Source organism: Mus musculus, chromosome 3 (genome assembly GCF_000001635.26).
Source record: "Mus musculus strain C57BL/6J chromosome 3, GRCm38.p6 C57BL/6J".
Classification (NCBI taxonomy): domain Eukaryota; kingdom Metazoa; phylum Chordata; class Mammalia; order Rodentia; family Muridae; genus Mus; species Mus musculus.
The window spans coordinates 3502153-3524659 of NC_000069.6; the positions used below are offsets into that span (position 1 = coordinate 3502153).

The 22507-nt window shown below is 38.6% G+C and overlaps 1 protein-coding gene across 1 annotated transcript in view; it reads left to right on the top strand.

Annotated features, from left to right (window-relative positions):
• The first annotated feature begins 5877 nt into the window (after window positions 1-5877).
• Window positions 5878-22507, top strand: part of Hnf4g (hepatocyte nuclear factor 4, gamma) — a 151771-nt gene continuing 135141 nt past the window's right edge. Inside the window, exon 1 of the mRNA NM_013920.2 lies at window positions 5878-6180. Within this exon, the coding sequence (NP_038948.1) occupies window positions 6177-6180 (4 nt within the window). The 5' untranslated portion in view covers window positions 5878-6176. The remainder of the gene's footprint in view (window positions 6181-22507) is intronic.

Sequence of the window (22507 nt, forward strand, 5' to 3'; positions counted from 1 at the left end):
AAGCCCAAGGTCAATCTTGGCTATGTCTTAAATTCAAGGTAAGCCTTGTAAATGAAGTTGAATTCTGTCTCAAAGAGAAAACAAGCTATTGTGTTGCTGGTTTATGTCTATTATCACAGTATTACAGAGACTGAGGCAGGTGGATCACCATAAATTCCACCCCCACTTGAACTACAAGTATGAAGACTCAGTACAAAGAAACAACAAAAAGAAAAAAGTTCATAAATGAAATATAACCAATTTCACTCAAAATAGGGGTGGTGAAGGTGATGGTTTGGTGTACTTAATTTATAAATTCAAACAGAAAGAACCATTCAGTTTTCTTTTCAAAGTTCCATATCAACAGGACGGAAATGAATATAATCCAAAAAATGCTAGATAAAACAAAAGCTACATGATGAACATACATGGAAGAAAAAGTGGTGCAATAGTAAATGGTTTTATCTGAGCCATAAAATATTAATGGTTTCTAAAGAAAGAAGGGAAAATGATTACTACACTGTAAAGCCCCTCACATCCTCACCTATTTCCTTTGTTTTAGCTTTATAATGATGATGATGATTTCTTAGACTCCATGTGTTAAAAAATGAAGACAGCCAAATGAAGTATTAATTCCCGGAGTATGCAGTTTCTCACATACCCACTAGATGGCAGGTATGGGACTTGGAATACCTTGCATTCACACTTGCAACAATTTTAGATGATAAAATCCACTGGGATAAAAATAGGAACATTTTTAAAACAATTCCCTTCCTTTTCCTCAGATCTATCCTCTCCTCTTACACGCAATTGCTTATTTTTCTTTTAAAGAAAAAGTAAGGAAAAAAAAAAACATTAAAACTGGTAAAAGTGAGTAAGGTTTCAAATGAGGCATTTAAGTTCTATGTTGAATTATACTGTCAAAAGGAACAGCCTTGAGTGTTCAGTTCCTTTAGGAAAACCGAGAAACCATAATCCAGCAACAAACAGCCACTTGTTCTCCTGGGCAATATTCCAAGTGCCTCCCTCCCTCCTTTCCTCCCTCCCTCCCTCCCTCCCTCCCTTCCTTCCTTCCTTCCTTCCTTCATTCTTTCCTTCCTCCTTTCCTTCCTCCCTCCCTCCCTCCCTCCCTCCATCCCTCCCTCCCTCCCTCCCTCCCTTCCTTCCTTCTTTCCTTCCTTCCTTCCTTCCTCCTTTCCTTCCTTCCTTCCTCCTTTCCTTCCTTCCTTCTTCCCCCTCCCTTCCCTTCCCTTCCCTTCCCTTCCCTTCCCTTCCTTTCCCCTTCCTTCCTTCCTTCCTTCCTTCCTTCCTTCCTTCCTTCCTTCCTTTTCCTTTTTTTTTCCCCTTAGGACATATATAGCCCAAAATAGTGTGTTGCTTCAGTGTGAGCTTGGTGCTTTAATTTTCTCACAGTTGAAGGCAAAGGAACAGAGTTTTTTGCAGGGTGTGTGCCTGTTCAATAAGGAGGCAAGGCTGTAGAAATGTAAAGGGCCAATCCTGTTACAGAGGGTCTCATTGTAGAGAAGGGTGTGCTCTACAAAGACAAACAGGTATTGAAGATAGTTGCCAAGGGCACCAAATACATCTTTGCATTACACTTTGAACTAGTGTGCTCATATCACCTCTTTTATTGCATGCACCATAAATGACTGTAAAAGTTTGCAAATCTTGCAGAGACCTTGGCAATCAATACTTCAACAGGAAATTTATAAAGAGGAGGGGGAGGGGTCCATCCTAGTAATTTGCTTTTTTGGCACAATAACCGTGTGCTGACACTGAGAATTATTAAGTGTTCGATTTTCAGTGTCTCTGTCAGATGCATAACGTAGTCAGAGTGTTTTCAATTTAGATGCTCGATTTGAAATCTGGGCTTTGCATTTTTATGAACAGGTAGAAGTGTGTTGGAAGCAGTCTGGTGCTCTTTCTCATATAGAGTGGTCTTCCTGAGCTCTGGCTTGAGTGCCACTGATAAAGTAATTTTAATCTGGGTCAGAGCAGAGCCCAGTTGAATGACCAGTTGGTCCCTAATGTGATCCCTTTCGTTTTAATGTTTTAAAGCCTCTGATCTATCTGGCCACTCAAAGGACTAGAAAAATATCTGCTTCGTTTTTATTTTGGGTTGGATGATGAGAGGGCTAAAGAATCAGTATGCAGAGATTCAACCTGCTTGGTGCATTAATTTTCTTTCCCTGCTTTCCTCCTCCCTTTCTTTCTTCTCTTGTTACTGAAATTGTGGAAAGATGGGGACCAGGTGTAAACCTTGACTAGACAAACAGCAGATGAGAGTACCTGAGATGAAAAACATGGTTGCTACTGCCTTGGGTCCAGGGACTCTGAAGGTCCAGAGTCAGCAAAAATGAACTGGCCCCATGCAGACAGGCGGTGGGCTACCCTTAGGCTGCACTAGGGAACTACAGGATTGTGGATCCCTTAAGAGTTACCTTGATTGCCAGAGAAAGCATGATGTATGGGGCCTGCAATTCAGATCATGGTCTCTGCATCGACTCCCATTCTCACCCTGCAGCCCTACCATTCTCTTCAGCCCCAAGCCCAGTGAACTGAGTCTTGTCTTTCCCTACCAATGCACAAAACATTCGAGGGTTTACAGGGTGTTTTAAAAGTATGAGCAGAGGCAGTTTTATCCGGTACTTTGCCCAGGGCCAAACACAGCTTCCTCAGTGAAGTGTTCTTTCAAACCCAGCACAGATCTGGTCTAATTCCAGCAAAGATCTTTTACAGGCAAGTATCTTTTAAAATGCTACTAGGCTTTGCTCAGATTTAGAGGGTGGAGGACTGTGTGTGTGTGTGTGTGTGTGCATAAATTTTTGAGCTTCATACTTTTTCTTTGAATGTCCGACTCCTGTAGGTGAATTTGACCTAGTTTGAGCTGTTAATCCTATTTACTGCCCTATAGTGTGCCCCGACAGCCAATTGAGGCCTGGGTACCACAGAAAGCTCTCAGAGGATCACGGTTTTTAATATGGCCAACCAAGGTGGAGGTAGTATCAGCTGGCCCTGTCAGGATCAGACTTCTGTGGTACCATCACGTGACATGAAGTTTTTAAATTCGCTGCCACAGGTGGGTCTAGATTTGCCCCCAGCAGCAAGCTGCAGAAGCTTGGAATCCGGGGAACCAAATGGAAAGGGCCTCATGTTTCTTCTGCTTTTGGTGCTCACGAAGAGACTGCATCCCACTCTGCAACATTGGCATGTCAGCAGGCTCCCATGGAGAGCAGCATACCATTCTATAAATAGGTGCATCAGAACTGTTCTTGGAAAAATAGACTTTTTAGACAATCAGGATGGTGTTGGGAATTAGAGTGGTATGAAGGACAAAATAGGTTCAGGCTGAAGGAGATCTTTGATAAGAAAGTGGAGTTGACAAGGGTTTTAAAGCAACATTTTGAGTGTTCAGAGGTCTGCCAGGTCTGGACTCAATCAGAGAAGATGTACCTAACCCTCTTCGGACACCAAGGAGTGGGGTGTCCTGGTGGGGTTGGGGTGGGAGCATCCTCTCGTAGACAGGGCGGGAGGAGGTGTGGGAGGACCTTTAGGGGGATAAAGTCTGGACTCTAAAAAATGTTTAAAGAATAAATTTTAAAAGGAGGTGGCAGAGGAGACATAAATATGCTTGTATAGTTTTCCTCCTGTCATAGGTAGCAAAATAAAGCTTCATGTGTCTTCCAAGAACCTTTTCCTGAAGCAGTCTTTGGATGATATCTTCCTGCTCTCTGTAGGCCCATACCCCACCCTACCAGAGTGTCAGGGAACAGCTCTGCAGAACTGAAAGTTTTCATCTTCAGCAACTAAAACCCATGCCATGGAGAATCATAATAAAGAAGCTTCAGTAATAATTACTAAACCTACTTGATGGTCTCTGGTTCTCTCCTTTGGCTTTACCTGGTAAAATTTCCAAGCAAGGGCGACATCTTCACCTCTTTATACCTGGTAACAGCTTGCATTCATACATTTCTCTAAAACCACTCCCTTAATGTTCTTACCCAAAAAGTTGTCCCTGTTCAGTGGATTTTCCACTGAAAGTAGTCCAATAATTCTCACACACTTTCCCTCCTGAGTACTGGTCTTAGATGTGTCTATTTTCATTAGTAAAAAGCTGTTGATTCAGTTTTCTGGCCAAGGTTCTACAAATTGGCCTTTTGAACAGATCCCTAGTTTATTTCTTGGTAGATCAGAGAAAGATTCTACCACACAGCCAGCAGGCATTGATCATGCAAAACCAAACCTACTGATATTGTCGATTCACTGTTAAATAGTCCTTTCAAGTCCAACAATATGTCCTTGCTGGAAGCAATAGAGTGTCAAGTCTCAGCTTGTGTGAAGGGAAAGGGAAAAGCTTCTCTAAAAAGTTTCAAAGGATAAGCTAATTTATGCTAATTACAATTTACATTTTAGCATTGTATTAGACAATTTTCACTCACCATTGAGTATCTGAAAAAAATTTGTTTTTTGTTTTGTTTTGTTTTGTTTTGTTTTGTTTTAAGACAGTGTGCACAGAGAGGCTGTAAACAGCACACCTGTGGGAGATTTGCATAATCAGCCTCATTAAATCTAACTCTACTCCTGTCCCTAACACTGGCAGGTATTCTGAGATGACCTGGATGGAAGCCACTTTCCTCACATTGTTTGCAAGGTCTCATGGGCAGTGAGCACCCAAAGAATGTGTTTTGCTCTGGAAAGTACATTTAAGGAGAACTGTATGTGACATGTTTCCTTTGTTCTGATTTCTAAAACAGGTAGCATCTTGTTTTTAAAAGACCCTCTCAACAAGAGGAGAAAGCTGAGAAAGTTCAGAAATCCTATCTGAAAAGAAAAAAGGAAAAAGAAAATCAAACCTCTACACACCTAGTTCTTTGATCTCTTTGGCATTATTACAATACCAAAATAACAGCCAACCCCTACTCAGAAAAGAAGAAAACCCTGTGGATTAGGTAACTGTTTATCTCAAGAGCATAAATAGTTATTGTACCTTAAGCCTATCATTCCTGCAAACAGGATGTTAAACTGAGGAGATTAAAAAAGAAAATCACAAATCTGTCTGTTGCTGTCACAAACTCCTGGCCAAGATGACCGGCTATAGCACAGGTGTGTCTGATATCATTTCATAAGGAAGAAGGTTGTAGAATGAGCCAAAGGGTATGAGACAGAGAGAGAGAAGTTTTTTGGTTGATTCATATGTAAAAAGATACTTACTGACTAGAAACCACAGGCATATCTGCAAGAGGAATAAAAGCCTTCTTCCTTCCCTGCCCAGAACTCTTGCAGAACAAAGCACCCAGAAGGATCACAGGCCCAAAGTGCAATTTAAAGAAGTGGTCCTCTGGTCTCTAGAGGTGCATCTGCAGTCCTGCTCCCAGGAAGCCCATTTAATTCCTTTGAACAACACTTCTGCCCTTCATCTGGATCTCTTAGGCAATGACTTAGATTTCCATCATATGATCATAGGCTTCTCCTTGTCACTTGCTCTAAAACATTTCTTAGCCTGAATAAATGCAGCCAAGACCAGACTGGCTCCGAGGGGAGGGGAAAGGAAGGTCTCTGGTTTCAGATGCGCAGCTAAATTCAACCTGGCCTGGTTCACCTAGCCAGAGAGATGGGGAGCGACCCGCTCAAGCTGGAGGCTTCAAGCCAAGGGGGTCTTTAATCTGCTGGAGATCATAATGAGGTGTGTTGCAGTCACTGAGGGATGGCTGTGAACGGCCACTGAGGTCCAAACCCGAAGGCTCTGAAAGTAGCTGGCCAGTGAGCCCTAGGGCTGGAGAACCGGAAAAGATTGCGCCCGGGAGGAGGCTGCCTCGCCGCTTTCAGTTTTCATTGAAGCTCGCTAGTTACTGTTTAACATCCCCACCCACGATTCAGTTTGTTTAGTAAATCGACCTCACTGTGAGAGTCAGGCCCTGGACCATCGTCGCCATTGAGCAAAGCTAATATTCTTCCCGGCATATGGTCCCCCAAAATTTTTGCTAGAGATCCAGGAAAATAAACAAAACAACAAAATCCCAGTGCCACCTTGGAGCCCCACCCAATTTCCAGGCTGCCTGAAAACTTCTTGGCTCTCCGGAAGGTGCACTGCTGAACACCGCTGTCACTGTCAGGGCGCATGCATATGGGGATCTGCTACTGAGATGCAGAGCAAGCCTTGCAGCTGACTGCGACGCGGGAGCTCCATTGCCGCTGGCATGGGTGAGTCGTTCTGCCCGCGCCCAGTGCCCGCGAATGACCCACTCTACACCAGGCCGCTGTTCTGCACGGGGAGTCTCAGTTCCCCCAAGAAGGTGGCTGAGAGGCTGAGCACCCTGACCTCTTGGCCAGAAAAAAACAAAAAACAAAAAACAAAAAACAAAAAAACAAAACAAAAAAAACCAGAAGCTGCTGGAGCTTGAGAATGTTCAAACCCTTGAAAAAGAAAACTAGAACCTGCTCTGCATGTGTCTGGGTGGTTGGAAAGCTTTGGTGGCTGTTGCTGGTCACATGATTCCAAGATCTGTTTGTAGTGGTGAGGGGTTCCCTGAAAGTTTGAGGTAGGGAGGCGGAGTCCAAGCTAGTACGTGTGACTGGACATTAAATGACTACAGAGGAGTGATGTTTGGTGCTTGGTGCAGAAGCATATCCCCCCCCCCCCATGACCTTTACTCAAGTGTGCTCCCCTATACTCTTTCAGACATTTGTGGATTAGGCACTTTCTGGTAAAGCTGTTGGTGACGATTGTATATGCTAGTTAAAGGGTCAGTTTCTTTTGGAAGATTTGACCTATTGGATGTTGAGCTAAACCACGTTTGGATTAAGTTGAAGTCATTCGGTGTCTAATGGCAAGAACTAGGTATGTGATAAGATCTTAGAAGTGTCTAAGACGATCCCAACTTGAGGGAATGTGTGTTTAAGGGTATCTGCAAATGGAGCTAAAGTACTTCTTTACAATATGCAAAACAATCTCAGTTTTCATCTCAGGACAAGGGTTAGAGCTTAAAACATTGTGGGATATTCTGTAAATAGAAAACCTCAGTGGTGTCTGAATTTCCTGTTTGGGCTTTAGTTACTCTATCCTTGACAACTTATTTTATAGGTGACTTGTTTCTTTTCACAAGGATGTACTATTCCTCCACCTTGGCGATTCCATTTGTTTGTAATCATCTTCCTGCTCCACCCCTCAGTAGGCTCACTTGGTTCTCACACTTCTGACTCAGGCTACCTGATTTCCTGTGTCTGAAGCCCTTGACCAACTCAGTGTTGTATTCCCTTGGTTGCACTGGGAATTGCTTTATAAACTTTTCAAAGCATGGTGGAAATTGGTAGCAATTGGTTTTCTCCTTGCTGATCTTCTTCCTCTTCGTTTATGGGTCTACAAATATCGGGATGTTCTCAGCAAGCTTTAAGAGAATGGAAGTATCTTAAACATTGTCATATATAGTGTTGTGAACCCAGTAAGTATTCATTACTTTCAAAATATTCATTATTTTCAAAATCTTTGTTATTTCTATAAATTCCAGAATTAATTCTAGTTTGTGAAGCATCATGTAAATTATAGCAAAATATAAAGAGGATGCCCTTCTCCTTGTGTGTGGAGTCTTTGATGACTTTTGGGTGTATGTCTTCACAGTGTACAGCTCATGAATGTTAAATGGCTATTAAAGTTCTTACTCTAACTATGTCTGTGCTAGGCCCACTAGATATCAAGTATTAAAATGTTGATACTCTAGTTGAAAACTGATTCTCAGTTTGAAGTAATCTCTTAGTAATTGGAGTAATACTATGGGAAGGATACAAAGCATCCCTGGGTGGGTAATATCAGGATTTTTCAATGTTTTGCTTTCCAGTTGTAAAAAATGCTGTCATGTGGCTGGGGATATAGCTTAGTGATAGAGCACTTGCCTACCTTATCCTGTGCTCCCAACATCACCATAGTGTTTTTAGCTCCTAATAGGTGCTCCTGTATTTATTACCCTTTGTCCAGGGATGGCTGCAGATACTGGTTCTGGTAAGTCATTGGTGGCCTCACAGTAGTTTTGATTTGTGCAGCTATTGATTAATATGCTTGCCATCTTCCTTCCTTCCTTCCTTCCTTCCTTCCTTCCTTCCTTCCTTCCTTCCTTCCTTCTTTCCTTCCTTCTTTCTTTTCTTCCTTCCTTTTTTCTCATTAAATTTTCTTTTATTTACTTTTAAAAATTTTTTTTTCTTATTGGATATTTTCTTTATTTACAGTTCAACTGTTATTCCCTCTCCTGGTCCTCCCAAAACCTATTCCATCCCTCGTCCCCTGCTTCTCTGAGGGTGTTCCCACACCCTCCCTCCCATCACATCCTTGCACTTGAATTCCCCTACACTGGGGCATCGATTCTCTCTTCCCAATGATGCCCGTCAAGGCCATCCTATCCTTGATTGGTGGTATAGTCCCTGGAAGCTCTGGGGGTGGGAGGGGTTCTGGCTGGTTGATATTGCTGTTTTTCCTATGGAGCTGCAAACCCCTTCAGCTCCTTCAGTCCTTTCTCTTACATTGAGGATCCCATGGTGGACCCTGTGCTCAGTCCAATGGTTGGCTGTGAGCATCCACCTCTGTACTTGTAAGACTCTGGCAGAGCCTTTCAGGGGACAGCTATATCAGGCTCTGTTAGCCTGCACATCTTCGAATCCACAATAGTGTGTGGGTTTGGTGGCTGTATATAGGATGAATCCCCAGGTGGGGCAGTCTTTGGATGGCCTTTCTTCAGTCTCTGCTCCACACTTTGTTTACTTATTTGCTCCTGTGAGTATTTTGTTCCCCTTTCTAAGAAGGACCTAAGTACTGACACTTTGGTTTTTCTTCTTCTTGAGCATCATGTGGTCTGTGAATTGTATCTTGGGTATTCCAAGTTTTTGAGATAATATCCAATTATCAGTGAGTGTATGCCAAGTGTGGTCTTTTGTGATTGGGTTACCTCACTCAGGATGATATTTTCTAGTTCCATCCATTTACCTAAGAATTTCATGAAGTCATTTATTTAAATAGTTGAGTAGTACTCCATTGTGCAAATGTACCACATTTTCTGTATCAATTCCTCTGAAAGACATCTGCGTTCTTTAAAGCTTCTGGCTATTATATATATAAGGCTGTTATGAACGTAGCGGAACATGTGTCCTTGTTATATGTTGAAGAATCTTTTGGGTACATGCCCAGGAGTGGAATAGCTGGATCTTCAGTTCCAATTTTCTGAGGATCAAACACAATGATTTCCAGAGCTGTTGTACCAGTTTTCAATCCCACCAACCATGCAGGAGTGTCCCTCTTTTTCCACTTCCTCACCAGCATCTGCTGTCACCTGAGTTTTTTATTTTAGCCATTCAGATTGGTGTGGGGTAGAATCTCAGGGTTGTTTTGATTTACATTTCCCTGATGACTAAGGATGGTGAACATTTCTTCAGGTGCTTCTCAGCTATTTGGTACTCCTCAGTTGAGAACTCTTTTGTTTAGGGTTATTTGATTCTCTGGAATCTATCTTCTTGAGTTCTTTGTATATATTGGATATTGAATGCAAATGGGCCCATTATCATCTCCTTGTATAAAGCTCAAGTCCAAGTAGATCAAAGACCTCCAGCTAAAACCAGAAACACTGAAACTAATAGAGGATAGCCTTGAACACAGGGGCACAGGAGAAAATTTCTTGAACAGAACACCAATGGCTTATGCTCTGAGATTAAGAATTAACAAATGGGACCTCATCAAATTGCAAAGCTTCCATAAGGCAAAGGATGCTGATAATAGGACAAAACAGCAACCAACAGATTGAGAAAAGATATTTTCCAATTCTACATCTGATAGAGGGTTACCATATTTCTAATAGAGGGTTCTCATACTAGGATCAATTTACAATTTTAAATGAAGGATCATAGTTATGGGCTGTTGATTCTTTATCTTTGTCCATTTTTCTACTTTGCCATCATCTTCTTTTCTTCATTTTCCTTTATTACTTTTTTTTTGGTCCTATATTATCCTGGCCTTGAGAATGCTAAGTTAATGAATAACATTGAATTTATTGCCTATTTTCTTCTATTACTCTAGTTCTGGGATCGCAGGTATGTTCCATCACATGACTTAGATTGTGTATTCGACGTAAAAACTCTACAAAGTTAGCTATCTCCTCAGTTCTTTGTTTTTACACACAGGGTAGACCAGGTTCACATGTATTTTCCTGTGCTGGGATTGCAGGAGTTAGCCAGCATGCCCTACTGGATATTTATGTAACCAATTTTCCAAAGATGGGAGTCTCTAAATCTGGCATGCCAGAATGTCTTTGATAACTCTACTTCAGGAGGTACAGGTAAGAAGAGCTAATCCCTTTAAATTGACCCCCCCTCCCAAATACAATAAATAATTTTTGTAATAATGGAAGAGCATGTATGTTGAGGTTATTGTTACCTGTATATTGCACCAGAATATGTACTTAAATCCCATAATTTGCCCATTACTTCAAAGAATTAATTAATGGCTGAGGAGATACCTTAATTGGTAACGTGCTTGTGACACAAGCATGAAGATATGAGTTTCCCTAGAACTAGCATTGAAAAACCAGGCATGCTGGTGTTGACTCTTTTAATCTCAACACATGCAGAGATTTGTGACATTTGTGTGCCAGTCGGTCAGTCCTAATCCCTGAGCCCCAGACTGAAGAGAAACCCTGTTTCTTTCTTTTTTATTTATTTATTTGCTTATTTATTTATTTATTTATTATAACATATTTTCCTCAATTACATTTCCAATGCTATCCCAAAAGTCCCCCATACCCTACCCCCACTTCCCTACCCACTCATTCCCTTTTTTTTTTTTTTTTTTTTTTTGGCTCTGGTGTAAAGGTATAGAGTGCCTGAGGAAGAGCACCTGTGTTTGTCCCCTTATGTATGTGCATAGTGCATATATGCATTCAACGCAGATCCTCTGGAAGAACAGACACCACTCTTAATCACTGACCAATCTCTCCAGCACAGGCAGTTTAATATTTTCAAATTACAGATTCCACAAATTTCATACAAAACAAAATGATGACAACCAAACAACAATCAAACATACTCATACACATGAACTACTATATATAAGCACAAAAATAAAAATTTAGTACAAAAACTAAACAACATATTTAAAAAGAAGTTTTCCTGTGTGGGTAGCAACAATTGGTTACACCTTGATGCATACTTGTCACTGCAAATACTTCTCTCATTGCAAAAACTATCCTCTTCTTTGTCAATTCTGCCATTCACACACATGAAGGTATGGGTAATTTACAAATATGACTTAATGTCATAGATGGACCAGTTAAGGACTCAAACACACACATGTCCACTCGCACATGAACACACACACACATTTTGGTTAATATTGAGTTCATAATAGATAGAACATATTGCTCTAGGCAATTTCAATGTCTTTATAATAATCCTATGTAGTCAGTATTAATATTCTATTTATCTCATAAATAATATAAATGAAACAGAAAAAAGTAAGTTGGGTACATCATTCCCAGAGATCAAAGCTGGGGATTCAGGTGCTGCCATGTGGCTCAGAGGCAAAAAGGAACTATAGATGTTCCATATACTCATCCAGTGCTTCAAGCTGTAGGTATCCTCAAATGAGGGCTGAAACCTTGGTGCTATAAGGCAAAGCCATGTTCCCTTGCACTTGGTCTGGAAAGGAACTTCTAAGTCACAAAGTATATTTGAGAACTAGTTCCTGGTGTGTCATGTGCAAAGCTCCAGGCTTACATATTTGGGTACTGATGTAACTGTACATGTTTTGCCCATTCACTTCAAGTACACGTTAAAGAGCAGCTGTACCCAAACTTCCCATGCTATATATTAAGACATAGTGGGTGACTGTGATCTTTATGTGGTAGAATCAGCAGATACCATGGAGGGCCACATTTTTGTGACTACCTTGAGTTCAATCATAGTGGTTTTATGCAGAATTCATAAGTAGCTCAAAATGTATTAGAAATGTATTGAAACTAAAGGACAAAATGAATTATAATAAGTTTTTGTTATTGTTTTGTTTTGTTCTGGTATTTTTCATTTCTGTTTTTTGTTTATTTGTTTTCTATTTGAGATAAGGCTTCTCTGTGTAACCCTGGCTGTCATGGAACTTGCTCTGTAGGCCATACTGTTCTTGAACTCAGAGATCAACCTTCCTCTGCCTTCAAGTGCTGGGATTAAAGCTACCACTTCCTGTCTATTTGTAATATTTTTAAAAAGATTTATATTTATTTTTTAGTTATTCATGTACATGTGTGTGGAAGCTGGAAAAGTGTGTCAGATTCCCTGGAGCTGGAGTTACAGGTGTTATAATCCCACTGATATGAATGGTGGGGACCAAATTCTGGCCTTCTGCAAGAGCTCTTTTAACTGCTCAGCCATCTCTTTTCCTTAATTTACTTTAAATCATTAAATGTCACCTATTTTCACTTGCTCTTACTTCAAAAATTGTCCTATGAATATAAACAAAGGGCATATAGCTTTAAGAATCTATGAACTTCTAGAAACTTAATCAAGTTTTCTGACTGGTGATGGATCTCCAGTGATGTCTGTATAGACTGACCCTGACTTCAGAGAACCTTTGACTTTTGAATGTGGGAGAAATTCACGCCAGCATAGATCATGGGCTTTAAATGTGCTTGGGCTTTGGTAGGACTTGTGTGTAAATCTCAGTTTTGTTGAGAGAAAGTTTCTTCGAGTATCTGTACATCAGTTTAAAGAGTTGTGATGTGAGAACCATATTTACTTACTTCCAAATTATGTGACAATATTACATTATTAACATGAACATTTTATTTGTGGAAAACATCTAGGTAGTGTATCTACATCTGCTCTGACTGTGTTGGCTGAGAGCATCCAGATATGGTGATTTAATTTTGAAAGCATTTGACAACTTCTATGTTTACATAGTATACCTTACTTTGTAGCTTTTTGTTTGTTTGGTTAGTTGTTTGGTGATTGTTTGGTTGTTGTTTCATTGTCATCATTTTGTTTTATATGAAATTTGTGGAATCTGTAATTTGAAAATATTATACTTCCTGGGGTGGAGAGATTGCTTAGTGATTAAGAGTGGTGTCTGTGCTTCCAGAGGACCTGGGTTGAAGTCCTAGCACTCATGTGGCAGCCGACAACTGTCTGTAACTCCAGCTTCAGGGGGTTTGACACCCTAATTCAGACATATATGCAGGCAAAACACCAATGGCTATAAGCTAAAAATAAGTGAATCATAAAAAATTTCAAAAATATTATTTTATTTAGATTAAATGGTCATGATTTGCAAATGACGCTGATTCATATTGACTTAGAAGTAAGTTATAGGGATAATACTAAGTGCATAGAAGGAACATAGAAAAAAGTAGGTACTAGAAAGCAAACATAATTCAGAATCCCCACCCTCAAACATAAATAATCTACTGGAAAGGCAAACACATACAGTAGTCAGGATGGGATCAAGATTTGTAATTGCCATAAAGCTGTGGGAAAAAAAAAAGCACAAAAATGCATTTAGCTTGGATCACTCGGAGAAATTTCACAGAATTAATTCTGTGCTTATTAGACCATGTTGGGGAGACTGAGAAAGGTGTTGGAAGCATGTAGATTTCACCTGGAGGAGGAGTAATGTGAGAAGGCAAACTGAGGAGCCCAGGCTCACAGGTCAGCTGTAGTGGATGTGAGTGACAACAGTTGCAGCTAGTTGGCTAGTCAAAGGGAAGCCATCAAAACATTTAAATAGTTAGGATTATGACTACTTTTTAGGTTTGCAGCATTTTGGAGTATGGATTTTAAAAAGGGAGATGAGAGACAGAGTATAGTTTGAAGCTTCACCCAGGTATAAAATGTCATACCCATGATGAAGAGGTAAGGATGGGATTCAGACAGAGAGAATAGGAGTGGCTGAAGCTGCCAGAACCACATCCTCTAAGCATATGTAGTGGTCATGTACTGAATTCTGTTTGCTGTCTAGGCACCTAGTCTTTCTACTTTTCTTCTGTGCTGTTGGTACTATTTCTGCAACATAATATTTGCCAAATGGGTATGGGCCTGCCTCAGGTACAGTGAAGTCTTCCCTTTGATCACAGTCATTATGAAGTTGTGATATTTCAATGATCCCATTTCTACGTGGGTTCATATTAACATTTGATCTATTCTGCAAAACTAAAGTTTATTTGGTCATTTAGGAAAGCTGTTTTATATTTACAAAGAATACTGTACCCTGCTTTTTGATTAATTTTCAGCTAAGTAATTTTTATTTCCTATGAGAATTTTTATAACTGACAATAATGTATTTTCTTAACCTTGGTAGCCCAACAAGTTCTAAGGTAGCAGAGATTTTGTGACCATGAGTTAATTTCCTAATGTGCTTATTGAAAACACAGGCCTTCCATCATTGAACCCCTCATATTGTGACTTTTGACCATTACAGGTCAATCCTCTCAGTTTAGTTGAGGTGGAATAATTTGTTTAGTTCCTCAAATTCACTATGTTATATATGGGCCATCAGACGTGACATTTCTAGTTAGAGCACTCTGAATAAGCCACCACTGTTGTTACCTGCCTCTTTCATCCAAGCCAGTCTCCACTTAGTTTGCAAGTCTTCTGTACCTTTCTTGAAATGTTGGTCAAGCTCTTGCCCTGCATGTCATTTTCATTGCAACTTATTCTTTCTCTGGTCTGATAATTTTTAACTTCATCTTGCATGGAGATTGAATGTTGGATGATGATCTAATGAATAGTAATGTCTCCGATGTTAGGGACTGTCATTAGGAATGCCTACGCTTTGGGATAACTTCAGGAGTATGTATTTACTAACTGACTATGAAACCATAATGAGGAAGGAAGGGGCACAGTAATCACAGTAGTCATGTATGGAGAGCCTTATTTTAAAGCACTGCCTTTTACACTGTGGAATAAGCTATTGCTGTCTTTTAAGTTGATCATGTCTGAAGTGAATACACTTAAGATAATTACTATTCACCAAGATGCACATAAGTGTTCACTAGTACAAAAGTGCTACAAAATCCTGGTGAGAAGCCCATTAACTTTTCTCAAAAGAATTCTCAAGGAAATTGTGTGTGTGAATTAGATATTGTTGAATTCACTAACATCCTTTTTTATGATCATATTTCCATGAATTATGACAAATGTACTCAGCTGTATAACCATTAATACAAAGAAGATAATAAAAACTTCTGTATCCATGCTCTTCATATCCATTTCTTATGCCCCTGGGCAGGAAGCATCCTCTGCTACTCACAGCCAACCTAATCTGAACCTGGCTCACATTGATGCCTATTCCAGAATATTGTGGAAAGGGAATCACACAGTATGTAGACATTTGTGTGGCTTTGTTTGAATCTAGTACTGTTACTCTGAGATTCATTCATGTTGTTATATCTGGCAGTCTTTTCTTTCTTTGGGGAAAAAAAAATCTCTGATTTATGAGGAATATTGCCAGGTAATAAAGAACTTATATTTAAAGTACATACTTTGAGGAACCTTTTTAGTTATACATACACATCTAATACAAACCCAACAGTAAAGATAATATGTCCAACACACTGAAAGTTCCTTTATGCTATTTCTTGTGTAAACACTCACTCCTCTTCTTCTGGTTGATCTACTTTCTGTGTCTAAATTAGCTTGCCTGGTCTAGGATTTTATACCCATGGGATGCTACAGTATTGTTTGTATCTTGTTTCTTTCATTCTCTTCCCTAACTTCACTACCTTTATTACAAGTGTCAGTAGTTCATTATTTATTTATTTATTTATTTATTTATTTATTTATTTAATGTTGGTGAAGACCATGATATCCTGTGAAAATGTCACAATCTGTTTAATCTCTTACTGATGAACTTTGTCTCTTGTCTAGTCTTTGGCTACTTCAAATAAAACCACTATAAAGATTCTTGTACAAAGTCTTCGTGTGTACATATGCTTTGTTTGTCTCGTAAAATTGCCCAGTAGTAGAATGGTGGTTCTGACAGAACAAAACACTCAGTGGTTTCCCTAGTGCATGCAATGTTTTATGTTCCAATGGGCAGAATCAAACATTGAGTTTCTTTGCATCCTTGCCAGCCATGGGTATGGGCAACCTTGATTTTGGATATTCTAAAAGCATGGGGTGATACCAAATGCAATCTTAATTTTGTTTCTCTTGTAGCTGATGAGGCTGAGTCCCTTCATGAGCTGATTTTGAAACTGAATTTTCTGTGGCAGAACTGTTCTTTAGATTTTGTGCATCTTTCCAATTTTAACATTTTTATTATTTAAAAAAAATAAATTCTATTTTCATCTCATGAGCATTGGTGTTCTGCAAACATCTATGTTTATATGAGGGTGTCAGAACCTTTGAAATTGGAGTTACAGATAGTTGTGAGCTACCATGTGGGTACATTGTTAAGCTGTAACATATTTGTCTGTCTAATATCTGTCTGTTTATCTATATATCTGTCTATAATTTGTCATCTATCTACTCATCTATCATACTGTCTATTTCTATTTATTATCTATCTATCTATCTATCTATCTATCTATCTATCTATCTATCTATCTATCTATCTATGCATATATCTCTATCTATGTATCTATCTATGCATATATCTCTATGTATCTATCTATCTATGCATATTTCTCTATCTATGTATCAATCTCTATGTATATATCTATCATTTATCATCTATCCATCCTCTATCACATGTCTATTATCTTTCTATCTATCTTTACATATATTTAACTATCTTTGTATGTATGTATGTATGTATGTATGTATGTATCTTTCTGGATGTATGTATCTATCCATCTTTGTGTGTGTGTGTGTGTGTGTGTATATATATATCATCTATCAATCTATCATTTAGCTATCTATATCAATCTATGCATCTATCTATCTCTCTGTATACACATATGTATGTATTATCTATCTACCTATCATCTAGCCATCTACTATCATATAATATGTATATGTATAATATGTATATATAATATGTATAATATATATGCTTGTCTATCATCTATCTATCTATCTATCTATCTATCTACCTATCTATCTATTCATCTGTCATCTATCAATCTGTCATCTACCTATTCATGTATCGATCTTATAGATATGCCATTTATAACTAGAACCTTTGAAGGTACTTGCTACAAATAAAAGAAGGCTGATTATAAAGACCTTTGTCTGTCATCCTATAGAGTCTTGTTTTAGTGAGTAGTGATACAGAAACACATCAATAGAACAGTATTGATCACAGTAATTGTGCTTGAAACTTTACAGATGTCTTAAAAATGCAGTCAATATTAAAGAGGTTTTTAATCCATTACTTTTCTCTCTCTTAGTCTGTCTTGTCTGTCTGTTTTTTCTTTCTCTATCTCTGTCTCTCTGTCTCTCTGTCTCTCTGTCTCTTTCTGTCTCTCTGTCTCTCTCTGTATCTCTCTCTCTGTCTCTCTCTCTTTCTCTTTCTCTCTCTCTCTCTCTCTCTCTCTCTCTCTGTGTGTGTGTGTGTGTGTGTGTGTGTGTATGTGTGCATGGGTGAGTGTGTGTACTTGTGTGTAAACATTTAACATGGCTTAAGCTGTCCATTGTCAAGGAGGTACACTTCTGTATTTGGAAAATGAAAATTCACATTAAAGAGTGTCTAGAAAACCAAAATGTGCACAGTACCAAGCCCAGTGTAAGGGAATGACAGGGCTGGAAGGCAGGAGTGGGTGGGTAGGTAGGGGAGCAGCCTCAAAGAGACAGGGAGAGAAGGATAGGATAGGAGGTTTCCAGAGGGGAGGACCTAGAGAGGGGATAATATTTGAAATGTAAATAAATAAAGAAAATGTTCAATAAGAAAAAAAAAAGAAAAATGTAGAAGAGGGACTATTGTAGAAGAAAAAGTCTAAAGGGTGCAAAGAAGATTTGGGAACAAAAGCGGATGATAGAAAAGATAAAGCAAAAGTATTGCATATTTTCTCTCATGCATAATCAACAAACCAAGTGAAAAAGAGGATAGAAGGAGAAAGATGAAGTTGAGAAGGAGGGAAGGAAAGGGAGTCTATGTGTATCTGTGTGTAACTTATAAATGCAGAAGCAAGACTATATGTGAGGGAGAAGGGGACCAGTTTGGGAGAGAGACAGGGGCAGGTCACACAGGAGTGAATATGAGTGAGATACAATGATGCACGTGTATGAAAATGTCATAATGAAACTTATTAGTTTGAATGTTATATAAAATGTTAAAACAAAACAAAACAACAATAAAAACAAGACCCAAATTCCAGAGATATTCTAAACAGTGTGAATTTTTTGTTGTTCTTTATTGACGTGAATTATGAACGTGAAGTTAAGCAACAGCATGACCAGATGGTTTGATTTTTAGACCATCATCTGTATAAGCATCCCTCAGGGAGTTTGAAAGGTTCTCTCTTTCAAACAATATTTCTTCAATATATTTTGTTGATATTTTTCTGCTCAGCGTCCTGATTTCTTTATCCGTATTGGGTCCATGGACAATTTGTACCTCAGGTGGCTGATGTCACAAACATTAAAAAGAATATGCAGTTTAGAAACCAGCATTTCTCCTGTTTTTCTCCCTCTTGCTTCTTTCCCTCCATTCCTCTTCTCTTTTCTTTCTCCTACTTGAAAGTTTTGAAGGCTTCTTATTTGATACTTTGTTTTTCTTCACATTTTTCATAGATTCTTTTCATAGTAAAGTAAGAGGGAGGTCATAATCCAGAGTACATGAAATAACCACTCTCAAGTGTAGGACTTACTCATAGCAAAATATCTTATCTAGGTTGGGCAGATGGCTCAGTATCAGAGCACTGACTGCTCTTCCAGAGGACCTGAGTTCCATTGCCAGCACCCACATGGCAGCTCACAGGCACCTCTAACTCTAGATCCAATGGGTCAGATACCCCTATTTGGCTTCTCAGGACACAAGGCACACAGTGGTGATTAGACATACATGCAGACAAAATAACAATACCCACAAAATAAAAGAACATTTTTACTAAGAATATAAACATAGACTAATCATTAATTATGTACAGATATCTCTTTATGTAAGCACATATTTTCTATTATCCACACCATTTGTAATATCATACCTGTGTTAAATCTGATCATGGATTAAATTCATATTACACAGATGGCTTAGGACCTTTTAGAGACTGGAATCAAGTAGAATTGACTTAGCTTGTATGGCTCTGTGAACAACAGCTAGCTTACCTGGGCATTGCTTTACCCAGGGCACAGTGTGCTGAGATTCCCTGGGCATAAAGAGCACCTAGTATGTCTGTATCAATGAAACACACTCAACAAATATTGAGACTGTTTGCTATCTTGACTCCTTATATTAAGTTAGTATGCCCATGTTTGTATCCTTATTTCCATTGACATGATAAACAAAAATACTACTGTAATTAGCAACTACTACGACTATTTTCTGTGAGTCATGCAGTAAATCCAACCCATATGAGTCTGCATGTAATCATTGTGCCAAGTTTATATGGAATAAATAATTACTACTTCCATTTTACAAATGAAGAGGTACAAATGAGGTAAAAACAGGTTCAGTTGCTATTTGAGACCTCATGGCCAGTATTAGTACTAACATGAATGAAGGCCCATCAGCTCCAGGGCTCACAAAGATTATCTGACAATTTTAAAACCTAAGATGATCTAAACTGTTGATTTCCTCTCACTTTTGTACGGTGCCTTTTAAAACTGAGAATGAAATAAGCTCAACTTACCTTCTTACTCTTTGTGTTTATCAAGCTTTATCTAAAATATGAATGGTTTTTACTGTCTCATTTGAATATATGTTAATTTTCTATCTCTCCCTTTAAATAGGTTTGTTTGTTTTAGACAGGATCCTGCTATCCCAGGATTTATAGCAGTCCACAATTTACCTCCCTCAACTTCCCCAGAGCTGGGATTTATGGTAGGATCATCCATGCCTGGATTTGTTTCATTTATAAACAAAATTATGCCAGACTGACTTCTGAAATATGTTAACATGGACTGAAAAACACCACATTTAATCTTTTAATAGAAAGGAATTTATTATATCAAAAATAAAAATCATACTAGTTGTATGCTTGATGAAATTATATCTGGTGCTTACAGCATTAAAACTTGTCTATTATTAGTTTTACACAATGAGTAGACACATCCTGAATATTCATTTAATTATAAATGTGTACACATTATGATTACATCTACAGTGATCACAATGATTAGTTTTAATTTTCTTTGATTAGTAATTACTTAATCAAGAAACTTCATAGGAAACAACTTAGGAAGTCTGTGGAAAGCTGATTCATTTTCTGCAATTGGGTAGCCAACAACTTTTCAGACAAAGAATCAAGCTACCTGAAAGTACTGTCATTATGAGGACATTGAAGGAAAAATGTTAATGTCTGAATATGCAGTGAACAAACAAGGGTTACAAAATTTTGTTTTTTTTTTTTTTTTAATCAGGCAGAGGATGGCATAAATTCATCTCTTCATGTTCTGGACTCTTGAGGTTCATGGTCAAGGCCACAGTGGGTTTAATTTTTCTGTTTTCCAAGGCACCAGTCCTGGTCTTCAAGATAACTGACTGCCTTTGCTTTATGTCTTCACAAGTTGTCTCTAGACCTATGTCCTAATCTTTTCTGAAGATAATAGAACCCACACCTACTACTGCTTTTTATCTTACTAACCTCTTTAAAGGGACTACCTTCAAAGACAACCATTGTCTAGGGAAAGGGTTAGGACTTCCCCATATGAATGTTGCCCACTCCCACCTTTAGGTCACACAAGACAGAAGAAGCTCTCCCTTGTAACTGCAGGATAACCACAAAGTGGGCTACTCTTAGTACTTCAGATATTTCAACACTTCATTGGCTATACACACTTAATTGTTTTAGAGTATAAATTAAATCAACCTAATTTAAATATTTAAAACCCAAACCAGTTACCTTGTCCTCCAGATGGATGGATTTGTGCGCCTTTATCCCCTCCAAGATCTATGTCTCTCCTACTGCTTGCATCACACCCTCCTTTTTGAAAATTTCCTCTGACCAGGTCAGTGAGCAAAATGAATTTAGCTTAAGGATGACATCCAGTGTCAATTATTAGGCTATAAAATAAAGACCCTCCAGTTAGTGACCCACTTATATCTGCTATCTTTACCTAAACTATTTCTACAGGTTGCTACTTTTGTATAATAACTCTTCTGCAAGATGGCCTTTGTGTAAAGGGTGCAGTGTTTAATCAATGGTTGGCAGAAGGAAGTAGTAGCTGTAGTAGGTGTCTTTGTGTCATTAACCAGAAAGCAAACCAAATGCCAAAGCAAGCCTGAACAGGCTACATCTATTCTTGAGAAACATTTTAAATGTATCTTTCTTTCAGGCCCCTGGTCCTTAGATAGGCTTTAGTCATCTCCTTAACCTAAAGTGATGTGCTTATATAAAATTTGTTGAATTGAGGAATGCAAAGACTGGTAAACTATGTCACTCTTGAGTTAATGAAAAGTAGACACACAGCAGACCATCATTTGTGTCAGGAGAAGAGTCAAGATAATTTTGTCATTATGTTTCAAAGAGTAGAATTTCTAGGTTCTACTGAGATTCCTATATCCAGCCAATGTTAATTTGTTAAGATTTAAGAGTAATTTGTAATATAATATAAATAGTTCAGTTTTATGAGTTGGTAAGAATATTATGCCATCATTCAAACAGGGAGAGAGGTATTTAGGAACGTGATGTCAAAGTTGAGTTTAGAAACTCAAGACCAATTTTAAATATGAACATATTTTTGTCTTATGAATTGCTAAAAATGTAGTACTAATCAAAAGGAACTAAAGAATTAAGGATGTGAATGAAGAGTTGAGTCTAGAAAGAATGCATTGTTCTTGCTTTGATAATTGATTTTTGTAGGCATTTACTATATACCCCCAAAATGTAACATCAATCCATTCCTGAAGTGGTTGGTTTTTATTATCATGATCCATATTTTGGTTGTCTATACATTTCACCTTCATTTCTCAGGCATTTTTTTTCTTTTTTAAATTATTCTTTAATCTTTTTTGTTATAGTCCAGTCATTATCTCCTTTACAGTCTGCCTTCTGACTGTTCCTCATCCCATTCCTCCTTTCCCTGTCTCCAATAGGATGACTCCAATGACCTCTATCCCACCAGACCTCCCTACTCCCCGAGGCTCAAGTATCTCGAGTGTTAGATGCTTTTTCTACCATTGAGTCCAGACCAGATAGTCCTCTGTTGTATATATGACAAGAGCCTCAGACCAGCTAGTGTATGCTGCCTGGTTGGAGGTTCAGTTTCTGAGAGATCTTGGTGGTCTATATTAGTTGAGACTTCCAGTCTTCTTATGGGGTTACCCTCCTCCTCAGCTTCTTCCAGATTTTCCATAATTCCCCAGTATCTCTGCGTTCTATCCATTGGTTGGGTGTAAATATTTGCATCTGACTCTTTCAGCTGCTTGTTGGGCATCTGGGAGGGTAGCCATACTAGGTTCCTGTCTGTA